At 49.5% G+C, this 19400-nt stretch overlaps 2 protein-coding genes across 4 annotated transcripts in view; one reads left to right on the top strand and one right to left on the bottom strand.

The window, feature by feature from the left end:
• LOC149349946 (synaptic vesicular amine transporter-like) overlaps positions 1-16321 on the top strand; it is a 26388-nt gene extending 10067 nt beyond the window's left edge. Inside the window, exons 6-7 of the mRNA XM_089578924.1 lie at positions 15865-15910; positions 15973-16321. Of these exons, the coding sequence (XP_089435050.1) occupies positions 15865-15910; positions 15973-16216 (290 nt within the window). The 3' untranslated portion in view covers positions 16217-16321. The remainder of the gene's footprint in view (positions 1-15864; positions 15911-15972) is intronic.
• Positions 15852-19400, bottom strand: part of LOC149349945 (unextended protein-like) — a 26865-nt gene continuing 23316 nt past the window's right edge. For all 3 annotated transcript variants that reach the window (XM_089578922.1, XM_089578921.1, XM_089578923.1), the window contains exons 2-4: positions 18619-19071; positions 17185-18560; positions 15852-16855 (exon numbers count right to left, since the gene is read on the bottom strand). In XM_089578922.1, the coding sequence (XP_089435048.1) occupies positions 16245-16855; positions 17185-18560; positions 18619-19071 (2440 nt within the window). In that variant the 3' untranslated portion in view covers positions 15852-16244. The remainder of the gene's footprint in view (positions 16856-17184; positions 18561-18618; positions 19072-19400) is intronic.

The raw sequence follows: 19400 nt of genomic DNA, 5'->3' as shown, positions 1-19400 counted from the left end.
AGTGCAGATTTGTAAGCTGTGGTGGCATTCTACTTTCTTGTCATTGTTCCACGCGACAATGAAAGTGCTCGATCGCCGATATCCAACCTGTGCCCTAGTCATATAGCGCAGTGGGCGAGTTGGTAATGCACACTGAGAGAGAGAGGAACAGCGCAAAAAGCGAAGGACAGCGCCTGTCTGTCTCTTTCTTTACCTGGTCCTTGGTCCTTTGCGCAGTTTCAGTGTGCCTTCTTGCAAGGTGTCGGCACCTTGCAGCCTCGATGGTCGGAACATTGGCATTCTATCCGCTCTTTGCTGTGCTGGCGTGATTTGTAGATTGATGTATTCTTTGGATTTAGTTTCGTTTCTTCGCTTATAATGCTCTACTCGTTTGTTTGCGTTTATCATGTTTGCGCAGTCAGCCCATTTCAGCCTTATCTGTTTTCCGTAGTTCTGCTGGATGGTGGAGCAAATTGCTTAATGCGCGCCTACGGCGGTGCATGGGGCTTAACGTCCCAAAGCTGCAAGTGGCCTATGAGGGACGCCGTAGGGCTCCAGATTGATTCCGATCACACAGAACGCTTCAACGTGAGCTTACATCCCGCAGTACACACGCGTGTTTGCATTTCGCCCCTATCGAAATGCATGCGGCCGCCACGGCGAGGACTCGATCCCGGGACCTTGAGCTCAGCAGCGGAACGCCAAAGTCAACTGAGCCACAGCGGCAAGTCGAGTCACTCGAGCTACTTCGTCCCGCGTCGATTGCGTCCTGCGAGGAATTGTCACCTGTTGATTCACCACAGGTTATACAAGAGAAGCAGTTGTAAAATTACGCGTCTTGAACCTCGTGCAAATTAGCTTTTTTTACACATCACTGACGCTTTGGGTATTGCAAACACGTGTTGAGAGCTCGCGCGAACACTCATTTCATGCTTGCCAGCTCGCACGCGCAGTAGACACGCAATCACTATGGCAGCGCGCAGTAAAGATTTTTCGGAAACTTTTAAGTGTACAAAGGCTAGTAGGAAATCTTGAGGCCGGCTATATTAAGAGTCTTCGTTTCACTGAAGGAATTACGGTCAAGAGCTGCTCACTTTGTTTCTTGTGCAATTTGTTTCAACTCGTACGCTAACATTTCTGGCAGAACTGCGTTTCTTACCAGCTGCTTGGCATCCAGTCGCCGTCTGCAAAGCAGCTAGAAAGAAACCCCTTCCGCGCAATGATTTCGCATGATTCTGAAATGTGGTTACGCAAGTGTGAAAGTCTGGAGCGTTTTTGACGGGCTATCACGGACCTTGCTGCTTGCTGCGCGATAGATTTTTGATGATCTCAAGAATTCAGAAGAGGCTTAACAACAATGAAAGACAAAAAAAGGAGAGCTCCCGACCATCGTGTTAAGGTAGACAAACGCCACCTATGCGAGGGGACAAAAATACACGCTGAAGCAATTGCGTAAAATTTAAGGACAGTGAACGGCACTGCATACTCGATCGACAGCAGTGTCGATTTTCCTGAACGGGAGTCTAATCTTCGCGTCAGGAAAGTTTCATCTCTATGGGTGCCTCACGTTTTGGCGAATGAGGTAACGTTCATCCGTATTGAATGTCGCAAAAACAAAATGGTGGTAAGATTCAACAGCGACTGCTTTGGACAAGTTTTGACATCGTTACAGGTGATTTACTAGAATTATATATAGTCCGGTTCAGTGAATGAGCGTCTGATCACATCATGGATCCTTTCCGGTTAAGATCCACGATCCACGTGGCCAGTTTCGCGCGCGCGCGCTCGCTCGCTCGCTCACTCACTCACCCACTCACTCACTCACTCACTCACTCACTCACTCACTCACTCACTCACTCACTCACTCACTCACTCACTCACTCACTCACTCACTCACTCACTCACTCACTCACTCACTCACTCACTCACTCACTCACTCACTCACTCACTCACTCACTCACTCACTCACTCACTCGCTCGCTCGCTCGCTCGCTCGCTCGCTCGCTCACTCACTCACTCACTCACTCACTCACTCACTCACTCACTCACTCACTCACTCACTCACTCACTCACTCAAAGTATCAGCACGAAGATGGTGGTGACTTTCCTGGGAGGCAAAAAGAACCAAAGTTGGTTACTGCTGCAGTGGTACCCAACAGACAAAAGTCAGGCTGAAAAAATGACAGCCGACAACAGGATCGGATGGGAGTGATCTTAAAACACGACAATGCATGCATGCACACAATCTGCACCACTGGCCGGCGCCCCAGTTACTATCGAATCGTTCTTCTTTTTGGGGGCAGGCTATCTCGCGAGATATTACATGGTACACCGTTTCTACAGCTTTTTTCATTCTCATTTAGGATATCTGAGCGCCAACTGTTGCTAGCGGCGCGCTTTGTCGCGGAAAGCTCAGCCACCACATAGACATTGACATTTCTGAGATCTTTTGTGCTGCTTGCGTATTATGGAGCATACATGTTGAACGTAGCGGACATTTGTAGCTTCCGCATATCTATATGTAGTCTGTTCAACTAGCGTCGCGTCTTTACGTGACGTTCCTTTGGCGGTATTTGGCCGAAAGCAGCGGCGTTCCTGCGTTGGTTGGGCAGCGATATCGCTGTATCGATCTCGCCCCCCACCCCCTTTTGTTTTATGTTTCATCCTTTTCGAGCACTGGCCGGATATGACCCGTGTAGTGCACACTCCTCTACATTTTACGCCCACGCCCTGCATATTCAGATGCCTTTGTAGGCAGCTTATAAATTGTTCGTGGTGTCACCCCTTCTGATATACCGGGCGTTTCAGCGAACACTTACAAAAAATTTGAAGAACAGGTCTTTGGGGCAAAAATATGGCTTTTGTCGCATAGTATTACCCATGTTGGCGGAAACCAGAAAACCGGTGAATCGTCTAAGTAGTAAGCTGGTTAACTAATTTTTAATAGTTAACTTTTTAACTATTAGAGTTAGGCGCCTAGTTGCAAGTAGAGATTTGAAGCCGTTCGGTAATAATAGCCATATCTGTTTTTGGATCTTCGAAAACGCGGTTACTCTCGTCCCTTAGGTCGACAAAATCTGGCTGCGTCGGGCGAAAAACATGCGCTTTTGAAAGCATGCTGACAAAGCAACCACTCCAGTGCACGTAACTAGTCGAAAAGCCAAATTTTGTCCAGCCAAAGCGCCAACGGGTAATTGCGGTTTCGAAATTCTAAAAACTGATATGGCTATTACTACAAATCTCTAATTGCAACTAGGTGCCGAACTCTACTAGTTAAAAAGTTAATTGTTAAAAATTACTTAACCAGCTTACTACTTAAGACGAGTCACCAGTTCTCTAGTGTCTGCCAACACTGGTAATAATATGCCGCAAAAACCATATTTTTACCCCAAAAAGCCTATATTTGAAAATTTTTGAAAGTGTTCGCTGAAACACCCGGTATGTATTCCGCACTGACCGTGTCTGTGCCCTTATCTCGCACTCAGATTTAGAAACAATATTATTTATTCCTTCGAGCAGCAGCTATAGTAGCAACGGTCATGAACCAGGAGAAGAAAGAGAAATAAGAGCGACGCAAGCCTGACAGCCTTTGCCCTTCATGCACAGAAAACGTCGGCCGAAGCCAAGGCCACTCACATGGGAGTGCATGAGGCCGAGAAAGCCCTTGTTGTGTGCACTTTAACACCCCAGCTAATTTCCTTTACTTGTCTCAAAATCCAACACCGCCTCTACACAAACGCCACCAGCTCTCCAGTCGCAATCTCGTCGCAATCTCTTCGGCCAGGCGCCGCATAACGGCTTCCACCGTAAAACGTGACGGCCAGCAGCGGCCGAGTAGATCAGCGCGCCCGGAAACAAAGCTGCCGAGAGGCGCAGACGCTTCGCTGTCGGCAGCAGAGGCCGCCCAACGAGTGGACGGACGTGACATCGCCCGTGGAAACCCACACGCGTCACTCGCTTTCGGCGGCGCCGTCTGCAGGGGAACGAGCACCGGCATCGGACTGTAACAAGGAGCTCGTTGTGCATCGCTCCGGCGGGGTCCACGGAGCGTGCTCCTCCGCATCACCCCTCTCTTCCTCTCGTCCTTGCCGTGTTGTTATGCTCGTGTAATCGATGGTCTTCCAGGGTTGTTTTCCTCTTTGTTTATTTCAAAAACGAGAAAAAAAGGGAGATGCATCATTAGAACAGTCACGTAGAGAGTCTCGTAGGGGAAACAGATGGGCCTAATCGCCTTCGATTGTTTTCGCTCTGTTCTCATTGATTCGGAGCCTTCGGTCATCCGCCACCGAATGCTCCAGTGAACACGTTTCCGTGAAGAGAAGCCCCCCTAACGGACGCTAAAGACGCCAACGTACGCACGCCCGGTAGTGTTGACCAAAAAGCATAAATTACGAAGCACTTATTATTGCTACGAAGCCGTGTGTGCAGTGAGCTGCCCGCTTGCCAGAAGGGCCTGAACAAAGCGCCGGAATTTTCTGTTTCGTTTCGGTTTTGTTTGAATATTGTAAGCCGCATCGTCGCGCTTCGCGGCCGCCAGCGATGCGCCTTGGAACTGAATGCCCGACTCAAAGCAAGATCTGTACCTATCGGCACAAAACGTGCTCGGCGACTCAGCTTTTGGACGTAAAAATAACCAGTTCCGGCCCATTAATCCCCACTTTTTAATGAGCGTCGACAATTTTTTGTGGCTTTGATTTTTGAGTGAACATGGTGAGGCGGTCACACCACAGCGAAAGAATTCGAAGGGCGAATGGGCAGGGTTATCATCATCACAATCATCATCATCATCAGCCTGACTAAGCTCACTGCAGGACAGGCCTCTTCCATGTCTCTGCAATTAACCCTGTCATGTGCCAGCTGCAGCCACACTATCCCCAAAACTTCTTGTTCTCATCCGCCCTCCTAACTTTCTGCCGCCCCCTGCTACGCGTTCCTTCTCTTGGAACTCAGTCCGTTACTCTTAGGGACCATCTTTTATCTTGCCTTCGCATTACGTGCCCTTCCCAAGCCCATTTCTTTCTCTTGGTGTCGACTAGGATCTCATTAACCCGCGTTTGTTCCCTGACCCGCTCTGCCCTCTTCCTGTTTCTTAGCGAATTACACCTGTCACTTTCCTTTCTATAGCTCGCTGCGTGATCCACAGTTTAAGTTGAGCCCTTTTTCGTTACTCTCCACGTTTCTTCCCCATAGGCGAGTATCGGTAATTATATAGAGCCAAACCGCCATTCACTTCCAAGCAGCCGTCGCTGAGTCCTTTCGGCGTTGACGTCACGAGTTCCTATCGTTAAAGTATTACGGTGTAGCTGCATGAAGTCATGACTAATCAAACTAGACTTTTTGGCGCGACTTAAATTTCGTTCGCAGAGGAGATAAAATTTAAAGGACATTTATCCAATCAGCTGAAGATATGCTCACCACTGCCTCAAACTAGCAGTATAAGTATACCGATAAAAATTTCCTATAACTTAAAGCCAGAACTCGAGCATGTTGCTGGAGCGAAAGGTTTGGTTTGGTTTATGGGGTTTAACGTCCCAAAGCAACTGAGGCTATGAGGGACGCCGTAGTGAAGGGCTCCGGAAATTTCGACCACCTGGGGTTCTTTAACGTGCACTGACATCGCACAGCACACGGGCCTCTAGAATTTCGCCTCCATCGAAATTCAGCCGCCGCGGCCGGGATCGAACCCGCGTCTTTCGGGTCAGCAGCCGAGCGCCATAACCACTGAGCCACCGCGGCGGAGGTGGAGCGAAAAAGGAAGAGCGTTCTTCGTGGCTGTCCAGAAAAATGCAATCATGCCCACTTCAAATTAACCTAATCAATTATTCTTGAACTATTTCAAATAGCCGCAGGCAATGCCAGACAAGCAGAAGAGGGCTTGGTCCTGATCTGAGTCCCGGCTCAGTGCCATAAACAGTGCGTCCTAAGCACGTTCCTGTAAGATGAATTTCGAACACACGCCTTTTTCTCGCTAACATAATTTTACTGACAATATTTAACAGTATTGTACCAATATGTATTTTTGGCAGCAATAAATCAACATCGTAGCGGGGTCAAAACGCTTTGGATTTAGAATAAAGATGAGTGGTTAGGCGTTTTGAATGGATTCCTCGAATGGAGCAGTTTTTTCTTCCGCCTATCGCTCATGACAGCTGCTCATAAAAATGGCGACATGGCTGCTATCATTACCTCTGGCCGGCTGCAGAATCAAAAGGCTGATTAAGAGAAAAAACAAACAAAGTGAGAGCAAAGGGCTCATTACATGATAAGGCGCAAAGTCTTCTTCGTGGCACGCCCGTCCCCAACTGAGGTATTAACGGCGTGACGTTGAGTCGGTGGCATCGTTCTGTAGGCAAACACGGGAAAAGATAAGATAGCCTGTGGGCCGTGAGGCACATCTACGAGACCGCCATCTTTCTGCGAGTACTTGTAACTAACCCCTTTAAGACGCTGTGCATACAATTACGTACAAATCGATCTCGCAGCTTTTAAAGCAAAAACATTAATACGCCATGTACCGCGAGTTTCACGACTCCGTCGCTTTGACCTTCAGCGACCTTCAGCCGCTGCGGAGCTGCGCCGAAATCGATGAAGAGCGGGAGCTCGGAAGGCAAAGGAAAGACGCATAACTGGCCCCCTGGGACAGTGGCCACCTCAGTCGCGCTTTAAGCTACGTGGCACTAGTGACAGATGTGCGCAGCATGCATTGACAGAAACGCGGCACTGAAGCCATAGACCTCCGGCATTCATTGTGTTCATTGGCGTACGCACTCAATGTTAAAGGCGCCAAGCCGCATCTACTTGCGCAGGCGCATCCGTAAAAGGCATTCAGAAATGTGCTGGCTGGCTTAGCTAACAGAGCACAAAAAAAAAGTTCATTTTGGAGCGATGCAAGAAAACTGAAATGTTGCTCACACAGTTTGCCGCCGCATTTTCGTTTGTAGTTGTTTTTTTATGTAATGGGATTCCACGGCATCGCAAGCTGTTTGTGGTTTACTTGTGCTTCGAATCCTCTCGCCACAAAAGCGTGGTTCACACTTGATGCGAGCCCTACAGTTCTCAGCGAGATGTGCACCGTCACTATTTTTCCTGAACGCGGTCAGCTTGGCAGCGCATCCTTCGACGTAGTCCTGAAGAAGAATTTTATTATCTGTATTAGTATTTTATTTTGGGTTTCTACTGTCACGTGAGTCTTTGCAAAATAAAAAAAATGTGAGCGCACGATCTCTACAGTGTAATTTTAGAAATACTGCATGGATTCTCTATATTACCGTTTCGAACCGGTGTGACGCTTTGTGCCAAATTTCGTACGTGGCAGTGGAAAAATAACATTTCATGTCTCGCGTTGCAAAACTAAAACTAATTGGTTGCACCTCTTTCTTCCTTTCTTCTCTCACTCCCTCCTTTATCCCTCCCCTTACGGCGCGGTTCGGGTGTCCACCGAGATATGTAACACAAATACTGCGCCATTTCCTTTCCTCAAAAACCAATTTTCAATTTTCCTTCGGGACTACATGGACTATTTACGGGAAGAAATTAAGTTTTTCCCCAGAAATGGGGAGCAGCTTCTGAAAAGGTTAAATGTGGAAAGGTTTGGCTAACGCCTGACTACTACGTTATTTCGTAGTCAATTTTTATTCCTGAGCTACTCGATGCACAGTAAACCTCAAGGAAGTGCAAATCCCTGAAGCCGTAAGTAAAAAAAGGTTCGCACGCAATAAGCTGTCCAAAATTACCAGCACGGCTGCTGCGTAGGCAGTTTTGCACGGGTTACTGTCCCGAGTCCTGTAAAGGAGTCATGGCTCATTATGTGCCACATCCTAGTTAGTTGTGGTAAGTGTGTACGAGGGCTAGTCAGTGCTGCGCTGCCATTAGTGTGCAACAAATGCTGCAGTTTTTCGTTTAGCTTGTTTCACCCAGCAATGTCCAAGCAACGAAAACGTGGGAGAGAAGTCACGAACTTCCAGTATTTTATCGTTAGTGCTTTCTGCACTGCAGAAATTAAAAAAAGAACAGGTAGCTATATTAATTTAAATAATATTGCTACATAATTAAAATTAGTTAATTACGAAAATTTTGAAGTTCAAAACCGTTTCATCGCCTGCAGATGCAGCAGTAGGACCACAAAAATTTTGCCATTAGGGTTAGGGGTTACAAAGGCTCATCTCCCAGCAGGCTTCTCGAATGTCTGACAGATGGCACATTGATCTTGCTTTAACCAACACTTTCGAAAAACCGTTTCTTTAGCAGTGTGAGGAATGTATTAAATCTCAAATCTGCGAGCGTACATGAAACTTTTGAAATTTTCAGTCCAGATAATACGTGATATGAGGGACATTACCGGATGCTCTTTGGTAACGGTATTTATTGCACCAAAGAGAAGCGATGGCGTCAAAGTAATGTCGCATATTTTGCTGCGATTTGAATTTCCGTCGTGATAATTGCGTTCACTGCGAAGAGTATATGTTTGATCGTCTCTTCTCTTTGCTGCGGCTTTGATTTATTCCACGGGCGACTTGTCACCTGGTTTTAATGGGTGCGAACAATCGCTCAACATTCGGAATATGTACATAACGCCTTTTATTCACGTAGAATGCTTAATGATATATACGGTGATCAGTATACGAGAAGGCCTAGAAAACTTTATTGGTCGTTGAAACTTAAAGCGACAGAGTATGCCAGTGCAAAGAAAGCCCATCTTTATTTTAGCACGAGCGTGCAGAGACCTTCACGAGATAAGACAACTATGTGCGCCTTGAATGACACGAATGTTTGTAGAAACTGAAATTTGCACCCTAATATTCTAGACTGGATTAAATAATTCCTAGCTAACCGTTCTCAGTTTGTTTCTATTAACAATCACAACTCAAGCACTCTCCCTATAACATCCGGCGTTCCGCAGGGATCTGTGCTCGGCCCGCTTTTATTCTTAATATATATTAACGATCTGGAGCCACAAGTATCGTGTAAAATTCGCATATTCGCCGACGACTGTGTAATTTATCGTACCGTTACTAACATTTCTGATCAAGTGGCTCTTCAAAATGACCTCAACCGCGTCCATGAATGGTGTGACCTCTGGCTAATGACACTAAACGCTAAAAAATGCAAGCTCGCCTCATTTCACCGTCAACGCAACCCCCTTATTTTCTCCTATACAGCTGCCAACTCATCTATAGAAAGCGTCCAATCGTTCAAGTACCTCGGTGTAACACTCTGTAGCGATCTTTCTTGGCGAACACACATTACCACAATCATATCATCTGCTAACAAATCTCTAGGATTCCTAAAACGTCATCTTCGTCATGCACCGCAACACGTGAAATTTATAGCTTACAAAACCCTTATTAGACCTAAACTCGAGTACGCCAGTCCCATCTGGAATCCACACCAAATATACCTAACAAATGCACTCGAATCAGTTCAAAACCGCGCCATTCGCTTCGTTCATTCTGCATATTCATATACGATCAGCGTTTCATCTCTAAAGAATAATTCCGGTCTCGAAAGCCTTGAAACTCGCCGTCGCGTCGCCTGCATGTGTTTGCTCCACAAATTTTTCCATAGCACTCTGAATCAAACACCTTACATTTCTCATCCGACCCGCATATCTCACCGCGCTGCACACCCGTTTCGGATCGCCCGGCCTCTATCGCGCACTGCAACTTTTTCAGGTTCCTTTTTTCCCCGCACCATTGTTGACTGGAATGCCCTCCCCGCTGATGTTGCCGCCATCACGTGCCCATCTTCATTCTTATCTGCTGTAACCACTTGTATCATACTGCAATGACATGTATTTATTATTGTTGAATATACTAACCCACCCCTTATGTAATACCCCCTGAAGGGGGTCTTTAAGGTGAATAAAGTGAAGTGAAGTGAAGTAGAAGGCCAAGCTTTTCGTCGGCAAACCAATCTACCGCAAACCTTGTCATTTTGGATACGTATACTCAGTATCTTCGCCCCTCAAATCGTTTCACGTATGCATTCAAGCATCCTTTTGTCAAAGTTCTCTTGCGTTTTTGGCAATTTTTATTCTCCTCCTGCACAAAAAAAAAAAGTCAAATTTGACTGCAAAAGTTTGTCCTGAATGATGCGAATGCAGGACACGTGACCGTAACCGCCCTTACCTTTGCGCAGTTTCTTGCCCCACGTAATTGGGTGATCAGTCACACTTGCGCGGGCATGCACATTATGTTAGCAACCGAAAGACATCTATTTGTGCCGCTCATATCACCCGTTTGGAGAAATGGGGAGCTTCGCACTCTTCCAAGGAGCGATGGTGGGCAGCCTTTTCTCTGGGCTTTCTTCTGAAGAACAAAGAAACCGATGGAAACAAATGTCCTTGAATAACTTTTCGGGTCGGTTGGCTTATTTCCGTTGAGCGAGCAAATAAAGAAAGTTAAGCGAGAGAATAATTTGATACCCTATTGGGCTTTGGGCTTTGTGGGCTTAAGAGGGTACGAGCATTCTGGGCTCAAAAATCTTGAATGTGTCTCTGTCCATTGCATTCATGTGTAACGTTACCTACGTTAACGTTATTGTTCTCTCATTTGTGTACAGATTAAAAAAAAAAAGAATTGTGCATGTTATGCGCGCTCGCTGCAAACGTTTCTGGAGCCGCAATAATTTATTTTAGAGTCTTTCATTGTGTACTTTATGGTCACGTCCTTTAAACGAATACTTATAACAAGAACGATAACATGACAACTGAAGTTTTAAAAGTGAACTTTCACTGGCGTTTTTGTCTATCGGCTCCGTCATTGAACTTGCCTTACTTTTTTAGAAATGGTGGTAGCACTTGGACAAGCAAGTTGGACCATTCGTGCGGAAATTACGGTAAATCGACTATTTGCCCTGACAAAAAAGACAAGATAAACTCCAACTGTCTTTTGACCACACAGGAATACTGCATTCCATAACTGAAAACAACCATAAAAATAACTCGCAGAAAATAATATTCGCCGGAAAGAAAAAAAAAACGAAACTGCATTTGAAGTAAGCACCGAAAAAATTCCGCCGAATTTTCCCAAAATACAAACCGAAATTTCAACCCTACTGTCTTGCGGCATCGCCCGTCGGCAACCTGGCGTCCGGCCTAGGAAGAGGCCAACAATGGAGATCGGAGGACCGCCCCTTTTCCTTTTCCTGACCCCAGTCTTTCTTAAAATAGAGTTGCTCTTTCCCTCTATAACCCCTACATAGGTGCGCACAGAGCCCTTTCGAAGCGAGGGGCGCACGAGGTGCGAGTCACAGCCTACGTGCACACAGTGGTCACCTGAAAAACAAAAAAAAAAGAAATGAAAATTGGTTTCGACGAAAGGAAGGGCTGCAGAAACTGTCTCACATCTCGGTGAACACCGCAACCGCGCCGTGGGGAAAGGGATGAGGGAAGGAGTGAAAAAGAAAAAAGGGAAAGAGGTGTTGTAGTGGAGGGCTCCGGAATAGTTTCGACCACCTGACGATCTTTAAGTGTGCTGAAATCTCGCAGCGCACGGATCACCCGACCGCAGGTGAAGAGCTGCGCATAGTTGGAAGGTGAGCGCGCGTCCCACCCGTAGGCTCGGCGCCATTGAAGAAAAAAAAAAACAAACTCCTTCATGCTCAGCGCCCACCAGGGGCGCTGATAATTTTTTACGAGCTTCGCGAGTGTCCGCGACGGGTGCTAACCCGAAAACTGATCTCGCTGTGAAAGAAAGCGGGCGCGCAGCTTGCTCCTCTTGATTGACTGGGCAGGATCCTTTGACGTAGCTCATAACAGCAGCACGCTAGCGCCGCAAAGGTGTCAGTTAGTGATGCCATACGCCGAAGATGGTCAATGTTTGCATGCGCTGAGCTGCAGCATTACTTTCCCACAGTAGAGGCAAGAGAGCGAGGGGGAGAGAGGGAGTAAACGCTAATAAGAGGAAAGACGTTAGTATGATTCTCGTCGCCTCTAGCCGTGCATGTTGTTGATCGTTCATAGCTTTTACTTATTTTTGCTTCTTGGCACCACCGCGGTACGCTTTCGCGTATGTGTAGCGTGTCAGCGCACATGCTATCTTTCTGGACAGCATCCCGGCTTTCTTCCCGACTTTTACGCTCTCCGGCACGAAATTTCCGCCTCGCTGTTGCGTTAGCCAAGCTGAAAGTAGCTGAAAGTAGGTGAAAAAAAAAAATTCTGCCTCCCCTCCCTCATTCGCGTCCCTATAGACAGGACTTATCCATGCCGCCTTTTATTTTTTCTAACCTTGTTTTGCCTTTTCTGCTGTCGCCTTGTTCACCTTTTAGCATGCGATTCAAGGATAGTGATGCTCGGTCATGATCCCTTTCAGAAGCACAGTGTGATAACCGGCCAATCAGTTACTTAAACTTTTCTTTTCGCAGGCTCGTTAGTTCAGTTCGACGCCGAGCTCGACACTACATTTGTTCAGAAGAGCTGAGCGGAAGTCGCGATGCTCCACAGCGCGCTGTTAGAGCACGAACAGGTAAAAGCGGAATTGAGTTGCCAGTATGAGTTCACGTTGCTGGCGTGATATCACTGACCACCAGAATTGCATGAACTGATCGCTGCTGTGAGTTCAAGTGCCTGGTGGAAAGCGAGAAATTCTGACGGGGTAAGCATGTGCATTCCATGAGGCGGCTTAAGCATATCGAGAGGTACGCCTGTACTGATTCAGTGTTGGGGACTAGCAAAGAAGACCTCAGAGACTGGATTTATTAAGACAGAGGCGAAGTGCAGGAACTGCGAAGGGATAATGAAGGTGATCATCGGATGCAGTTTCATCGAGAAAAACAATGATAATCATGATGACGACGGCGAAAAAAACCGTTCGCAGTTAGCACTGCTCCACTTGACGATATATGAAGTAATACAACAACTACACACGAGAATTTATGAAACTCTTCTGAACCTCACTAGGGCACCTATGAATGTCCTGTAGCCTGGGTGGACTGAACCGTGACGGACAATGGGAGTTGAAAATGTAGCCGTTAAATGCATTCCTGCATTAAAAATTGTAAATTATGGGGTTTAACGTCCCGAAGCGACATAGAGGTTATGAGGGACGCCGTAGTGGAGGGCTCCGGATTAATTTAGACCACCAGGAGTGAGGCGTCGCACAGCACACGGGTTGCCTTTTGTATTTAGCTTACATCGAAATGCGGCCTCTGTTGACGGGGTCTTGTCCAGCGACCTTGGGATTAGCATCCGGACACCAAAGCCATTGAGCTACCGCGGCGGGTGAAGACTTTATGGTGCGCGCATCAGAGATTAGAAGCACCAAAGCAGTAACAGAAATGTGATGCATGTAGATGGCTCTGAATGTGCACGTTGCCGATTCTGTAAGCAAGAAGCTTTTCGTGCCTACAGCTACTTTAGGATGATAGGAGATTTGTTTTTAAATACTGCTATACAACGAGGTGGAAGAAAAAAAAGAAAATTCAGTGGACGTTTCTGGAGATGCGAATTTCAATGGTAGCTGGGGTGGTGTGAAATTCTGATCCATAGTTGGAGTTATTTTTGTTTTGTTTTTCAATGTTTAGTAAAGTACAGGGTATGCATGTGACCACCACGCAAGGCCACAGACGGTCGCTCATCCATTCATGTAAAGCAGGCGTACGGCGTGACAAGCGCAGCCAGGGAGGGTGTGAGGGTGGGGACTTGGGGTGCGGCGGTGACAGGGCTGGAGTAGTCGGGTGCAGCATACAGCCATGGGGTGAGGCGTGCGCGGACAACGCCCACGACGTCACGGCTTCGCCGAAAGTGGTACACACAGCTGTCGCTGTAAAAAAAAACAAATGAAGCAAACATCGCACCCCATTATCCTCGGACGGAGAGTCTGCACGGGCGCTTTTTGGGGAGACAGGTGACTTGCGCACGAATCCTACGAGTTTCAATATCTACTAAATTTGAACCCGATTGCAGCACAATGTCGCACCTAGCATATCGAACCCGTTTCTTAGGTACTTTTAATTTCTCCGGAAACTGGGCTTGGCGCATAGCTGGAAATAAACGCCGAAATTTTCCAAGAGACAAGCGAAGGGCTGTGGCCCCAGTGATTCTGGAGCAGTCCATCCCCATCATACACTGACCGCAGAACTCGACGCGGAAGGTACTGTCAGGCATTCAGCACTGCACCCTCGCAACTTTGTCGCGTCCTATTATGAAGGTACAGTCTTTGTCAAAAGTTTAGAGCCCAGGGGGTTCCCTCCCAAGCTTTATATTGGGACTCCAGGAGCATTCATGAAAGTCCTACCTATTGCAGGAGGCAGTACCAGAAATCTTCTCATGTCCAGGAAATTTGGAGCGCTAGAGATCCATTAAGAACGACACAGTGTGGCTCAAAAGAAAACCCCCTGGGCTCCAAACTTTTGACAAAGGCTGTACGTTTTTAGAGCATGGTGGCCGCAACCACACTGAGCAAGCCGCATCGCGTGTCCCGCCACTTTCCTGGCGGTCCGCCATTCTGATCCCGGCAAGTGCATGCCGCGTGCAAACTTGCCATCTTCTTGGCGGCTTTGGGCAGCTTGGCGCCATAATGGAGCAGGAAAGGGACAGGCAGCCAAAGGTGGCTGCCTGGGTCCTGTCGCGCATGCAAAGCTGAGGCTAAGCGAAGCATCTTCCCACGAGTGCAAGGCGGCTGCGGTGGGAAAGTACGCGCTTGCCTGAAGCCTGCACAGCAGATACGCGATCAAAAATGCTAAGACTCGTCCGCGACGCACGAGAGTGCACCTGCATTTCGTGTGTTTAGCGCGCGCTAATGCGACTTTCAGCTTTGCACGTTACCATGCATGCGTGGTTTCAAATTGCATTGTGTTTAAACCATAGCGTTATGACCAATTCTCGATTGGACCGAGTGAGTCTGCAGAACGAAATAGCCTAAAAATGAAGACTACGCCAAGTACATACAACTAGAAGCAATGTCAGGTTAAATCATCAGGCGTAACATCAAGCAGCGTAAAGCATATTTCGCGTTGTATGACGTGACACGCTGTTGTTTCTTTTCCTGTGAGATGAAGTCTTCCGGCACATCTGCCTGGCTTGTGCTAACAAGCTTTGATGTCTGCGGAGAAGTGTCGAAACGTTGCCGAATGCGCATTGGCTCCCCACTCATCGTTGGCGACATGACGTCAAGGAACACATGCTGCGAAGACAAATCGCTTTATTTTCTATAATATAAAGGAAAGTGGCAAATACAGAGACCCCCAAATAGCAATGGCAGGAATATAAGCCGACGTGAAAACGTAAGAAAACAGGTATATTGCGCATTAACGAAGATTAAATTTACAGGGAAAAATACTACCGCACGTCTTTGTAGATGGAGCACAAAGTAAACTTAAACAACTTTAAGCAGTCACTGTTATTTCATTTTTTTGCTTACCTAAAAAGACGCAACATGGGACCACGCAAACAAACTCACCTCGGACCAGTGTGCGTCGCTGCAGTGTTATACGTTTAGCATTGGGGTACGCCAGAAGAGGGAGTGTTTTGCACTAGTCCGCTGTAAACATCAATTTATCATCAAGCGCGCTAAAATTTATACGGCGAGCCCGATCAGTAGTAGTTTCTTCCAGCTTTCGAGGAATCGTCGTAGGGTTAGTCAGTGGCGGCGGACAATTTGTTGGCCGATTTTGCGGGTAACTCTAAGGTGAAATGACAATTCTTGAGGTCATGGCTGCGTCTACGAGACTGTGCTGTATGCCGGGAAGTGCAGCCAATGGCTGCTATATCGAAGGAGAGGCCCCTCTTCGTCACAAGCTTGCTTTTAAGGAAAAATTGAGGACATGAGCCTTGGAACGGACCTATCGCATCAGCAAATACCAGGCGTATTGCTCTTTCGTAAGATCTGAAACAGACGGTTTCACATGTCGTTTCATGTTTCGCATGAAAGCCTCTTCTCTTCGCAGGTCCTATCATCAGCAGCAGCGTCGTGAAGACCTTGGGATTCCGAGCGTAAGAGCACTTTTTGTGGCACGGCCCTGCGAGCCGACAGTGAGCGGTTTTTTTCTCTGCAGGCTGCTGTACATGACGGCCACGGTGTGCTTCGTGTACTCGCCGGTGATGTTCATGCTGAAGAACCCGCCGGGCCGGCAGGAGAACCAGTCGCTGCTTCTACGCAGCGGCTCTTCGGATATACGCTACACGAGCTACGCCAACGAGGACGACTCCCCGGAGCAGCAGCAGCAGCAGCAGCAGCAGCAGCAGCAGCAGCAGCAGCAGCAGCAGCAGCAGCAGCAGCACCAGCAGCAGCAGCGCTGAAGCAGATACTTAATAAAGGGGGCTCGGCTCACGCCCTGGCCGGCCCGGACCACCCAACTGTTCTGAGCTCTGTCGAGGTCACGGGCGTCTGCCTGACGCCGTCGGACAGCACGGCGGTCTCATGTATAGCCACTTCGGCCGGTTCGTCCGGCTTGCCAAAGCGCGACGCTCGCAGTGCGGCCATGTACACGCTGTGGCCGACCTTCATGAAAATCACGCACGAGAGCGGCGAGACAGTGTAGTCGGGCACGAAGCTGCCTCTCTCGAGCGCGGGCAGGCCGAAATAGGAGAAAGGCCCCGCCTCGAACACCAGGCTCTCCTTGCCCACGGTGACGCGCACGCGCCCTTCGAGAATGACGGTGAAGAAGTCGCACGGCTTGCCCGCGTCGAAGATGTTCTTGTTAGAGGACGGCTTGAGCGTGAAGAAGATGTTCTGCGCCATCAGGCGGCGCAGCACGGGGGGCGTCACGAACTCGGAAGTGAAGGGGCGCACGGCCGTGCTCAGGAACTGGTAAGTGGCGAAGGCCAGCTGGGCCGAGACGACGTTCTTCCCTTGCTGGCCAGTGCCGATCTTGAGGAAGTCGCTGAAGTCCTGCAACAGCTGGGCGTCCTTGCGCCGCTGCTTGCGCCGGTTGTCCACTGCGAAGAAACAATACCCGGCGGTCAGCCGTGTTGCAGAACTCTGCAATGGTCTCGTCGCTGAAACCTTCATCCGCAACGCAGATATCTGCTAACGGTCAGTTGTAAGTATGCTACATTTATTAAGAGAAGGTCTGGCTAAGGTATTTGAAGTGACAATGGTAACGGTCAGATTAAGCTGAAAAGATAAAACCGCATATTTATTCGTGTTACATATGTATATTCAGGTGGGGGGTGCGGACCTCGGCCGAAAAAAAAAATGTTAAGCCTGTCCAGGCATGTGCATTCAATCCTCAAAAATGCAAAAAAAAGCGGTCATTCTGACTCACTCAGGACGTCGGTCTCGTCGATGATCTCGGATTGGATGATCTCCTCGATGACATCCTCCAAGGTGACCAGGCCCGTCACGTGGTAGGAGGGATCGCGGTCCTCGCTCTGCACCACCTGGCGCACAAAGGCCATGTGGGAGTGGCCCTTTTTGAACTCGCGCAGTAGCGAGTCGAGAGTCTCGTCTTCAAACACAAAGCTGAGCGGGTGTTTGTAGAATGTGCACACAGTCGCCAGCGGGATGGCGTCGTCAGGGTCCACGAACGTCAGATCCTTCGTGTTCAGCAGCGACACGATGTTCTGCTTGGTGGTGTCGTAGACGGGGATGCGGGTGTAGCCGCGTTTGACGATTTCGCTCATGGTCTCGAAGTCAAGCACCGCGTCGTAGGGCAGCATATAGACGTCCTCGATGCGTGTCATGATATCGGCAGCAGTCTTCTTGGTCAACTCGAGGGCGCCAAAGATAATGTTAAGTTCTTCGTTCTCGAGTTGCGCGTAGTCCTTGGTGATGCGAAGGTATTCGGTGAGTTTTTCACGGTCGAACACATTGCCGATTTCTTCCCCAAGCACACTGTCTAGAAGCTTGGAGATGGGCCACGAGAGAGGGAAGGTGATTATCATGAACAACTTGGTTATCCAGATGGTCCGCGCTCCTATGGCGAGCCCATATCTGGAGCAGATTGCCTGCGGAATAATCTCTCCCAGCATCACAATGCCCAGGGTGGAGAGAAGCACGGCGACAGGCCCCGAGCTCAGCATCTCGTCCAGCAGTATGGTGAAGCTGCTGTTGACGCACACATTTCCTAGCACCAGCGAGCAGAGGAGGTAGTTGCCGCGGCGCCGCAGCGGCAGAATTTTGCGCGCGTAGTCACGTTCCTCGGGAGTGCCGCACGACTCGATGACCTTTAGTTCAGTCTTGTCGAGCGCCATTAGGCCGAGCGTGAGTCCGCTGAAGAGGCCCGACCAGACTAGCAGCGTTGCGACGAGCAGCAGGTTGAACCAGAAAGGGACAAACGTGGACTCGCCCTCGAGCGTGACTAGCGGGTGGGCGCCCTGGTGCACCCAGCGGCCGGCAAGTGACACGCACACATAGTAGCGCCCCGCGTGGGGCAGCCTGACGCTGACGCTTGCGCCCAGGCCGCCGTGCAGCGGCTGCAGTCCCCGAGTTTCGATGAGCACCTGCTCGCGGCACAGAACTCCACGGTTCGCCTTCTCGGTGGTAAGCGTGATACGCGTGATCTCGGAAAAGTGGGTGCCCATCAGCAGCAGCAACACCTCCTCGTCCACGGGCAGCACCGCGTATCCGTCCTTGCTGGTAGGCACCATCTCGCCGCCGCCACGTACACCCGACACCACGGCTACGTCCGGGTCACCTGCGCTGCGAAGCCGCGCTTGGACCAACGGCGCCCGCGGCCCACCAGCGGAGGCCTACTTACGCAGTCAGGCTGACAGCACGACCTTGATGGACCCAGTTGTCGCCGTCTCGTAGACAGAAGAACCAGCGGCCCTGCCAAGGCAGCACGACCGTGGTGGAGCCGTTGCCGTCCATGGACGATCGCGGCATCGCACCTGCCTGCTCGCAGTTGCTGCCGCGTTCTGCGTCGTGTGACGTGAAGCTGACCGGCTCGCGGGCCAGGCCCGAGCCCAGCAGAAGCAGCGATGTCTTCTTGCCCACGGACACGGGCTCGTCCGTACTCCAGCGTCCATCGCGGCCCAGCACCAGCACGCCGTCCACAGTAGCAGCCACCGCGGCAGCCGCCGCCGCGCCCAGGACCATGAGCAAGGTGCTGGGCGCTACCATCAGACACCGGTCATCCCGCTGGCGACGCCCAGAGGCGCGTCTCTTGGGCGGCCGGGCACGCCTGCTCGCTCGGCTGCCGTGGCACCGCCTGCGCGCCCAAGAGAGCAGCCGCTCAGAGCCACCGCCTCGAGACATGCACACGGTATACGCCCAGAAGAATAGCACCATCGGCCTTGTCCGTGCGGGCACTACGCACCGCCATGCAGGTCAGTAGCCGGCGCCCTCGAGTAGAGCTATGTATCTCTAAGGCGTGGATCGGACGCCGGCGCCATGACTCTCACCGTCTTCATCTTCTTTAACGGCAGCATTGTGCTGCCTGCGTTTCCCTCATTTTTGATTACTCTGCCGGACCAAGGCATGTCACTTGCATCTGGTTTCCCAACAAGTTTTTTTTGTGCGTGTTTCATCTAACTTACC

The sequence above is a fragment of the Amblyomma mixtum genome, chromosome 3, assembly GCF_055824585.1.
Source record: "Amblyomma mixtum isolate Tamu chromosome 3, ASM5582458v1, whole genome shotgun sequence".
Classification (NCBI taxonomy): Eukaryota; Metazoa; Arthropoda; class Arachnida; order Ixodida; family Ixodidae; genus Amblyomma; species Amblyomma mixtum.
Note: the sequence above shows the minus strand (reverse complement) of the source record. Positions and strands in the feature narration are given on the sequence as shown.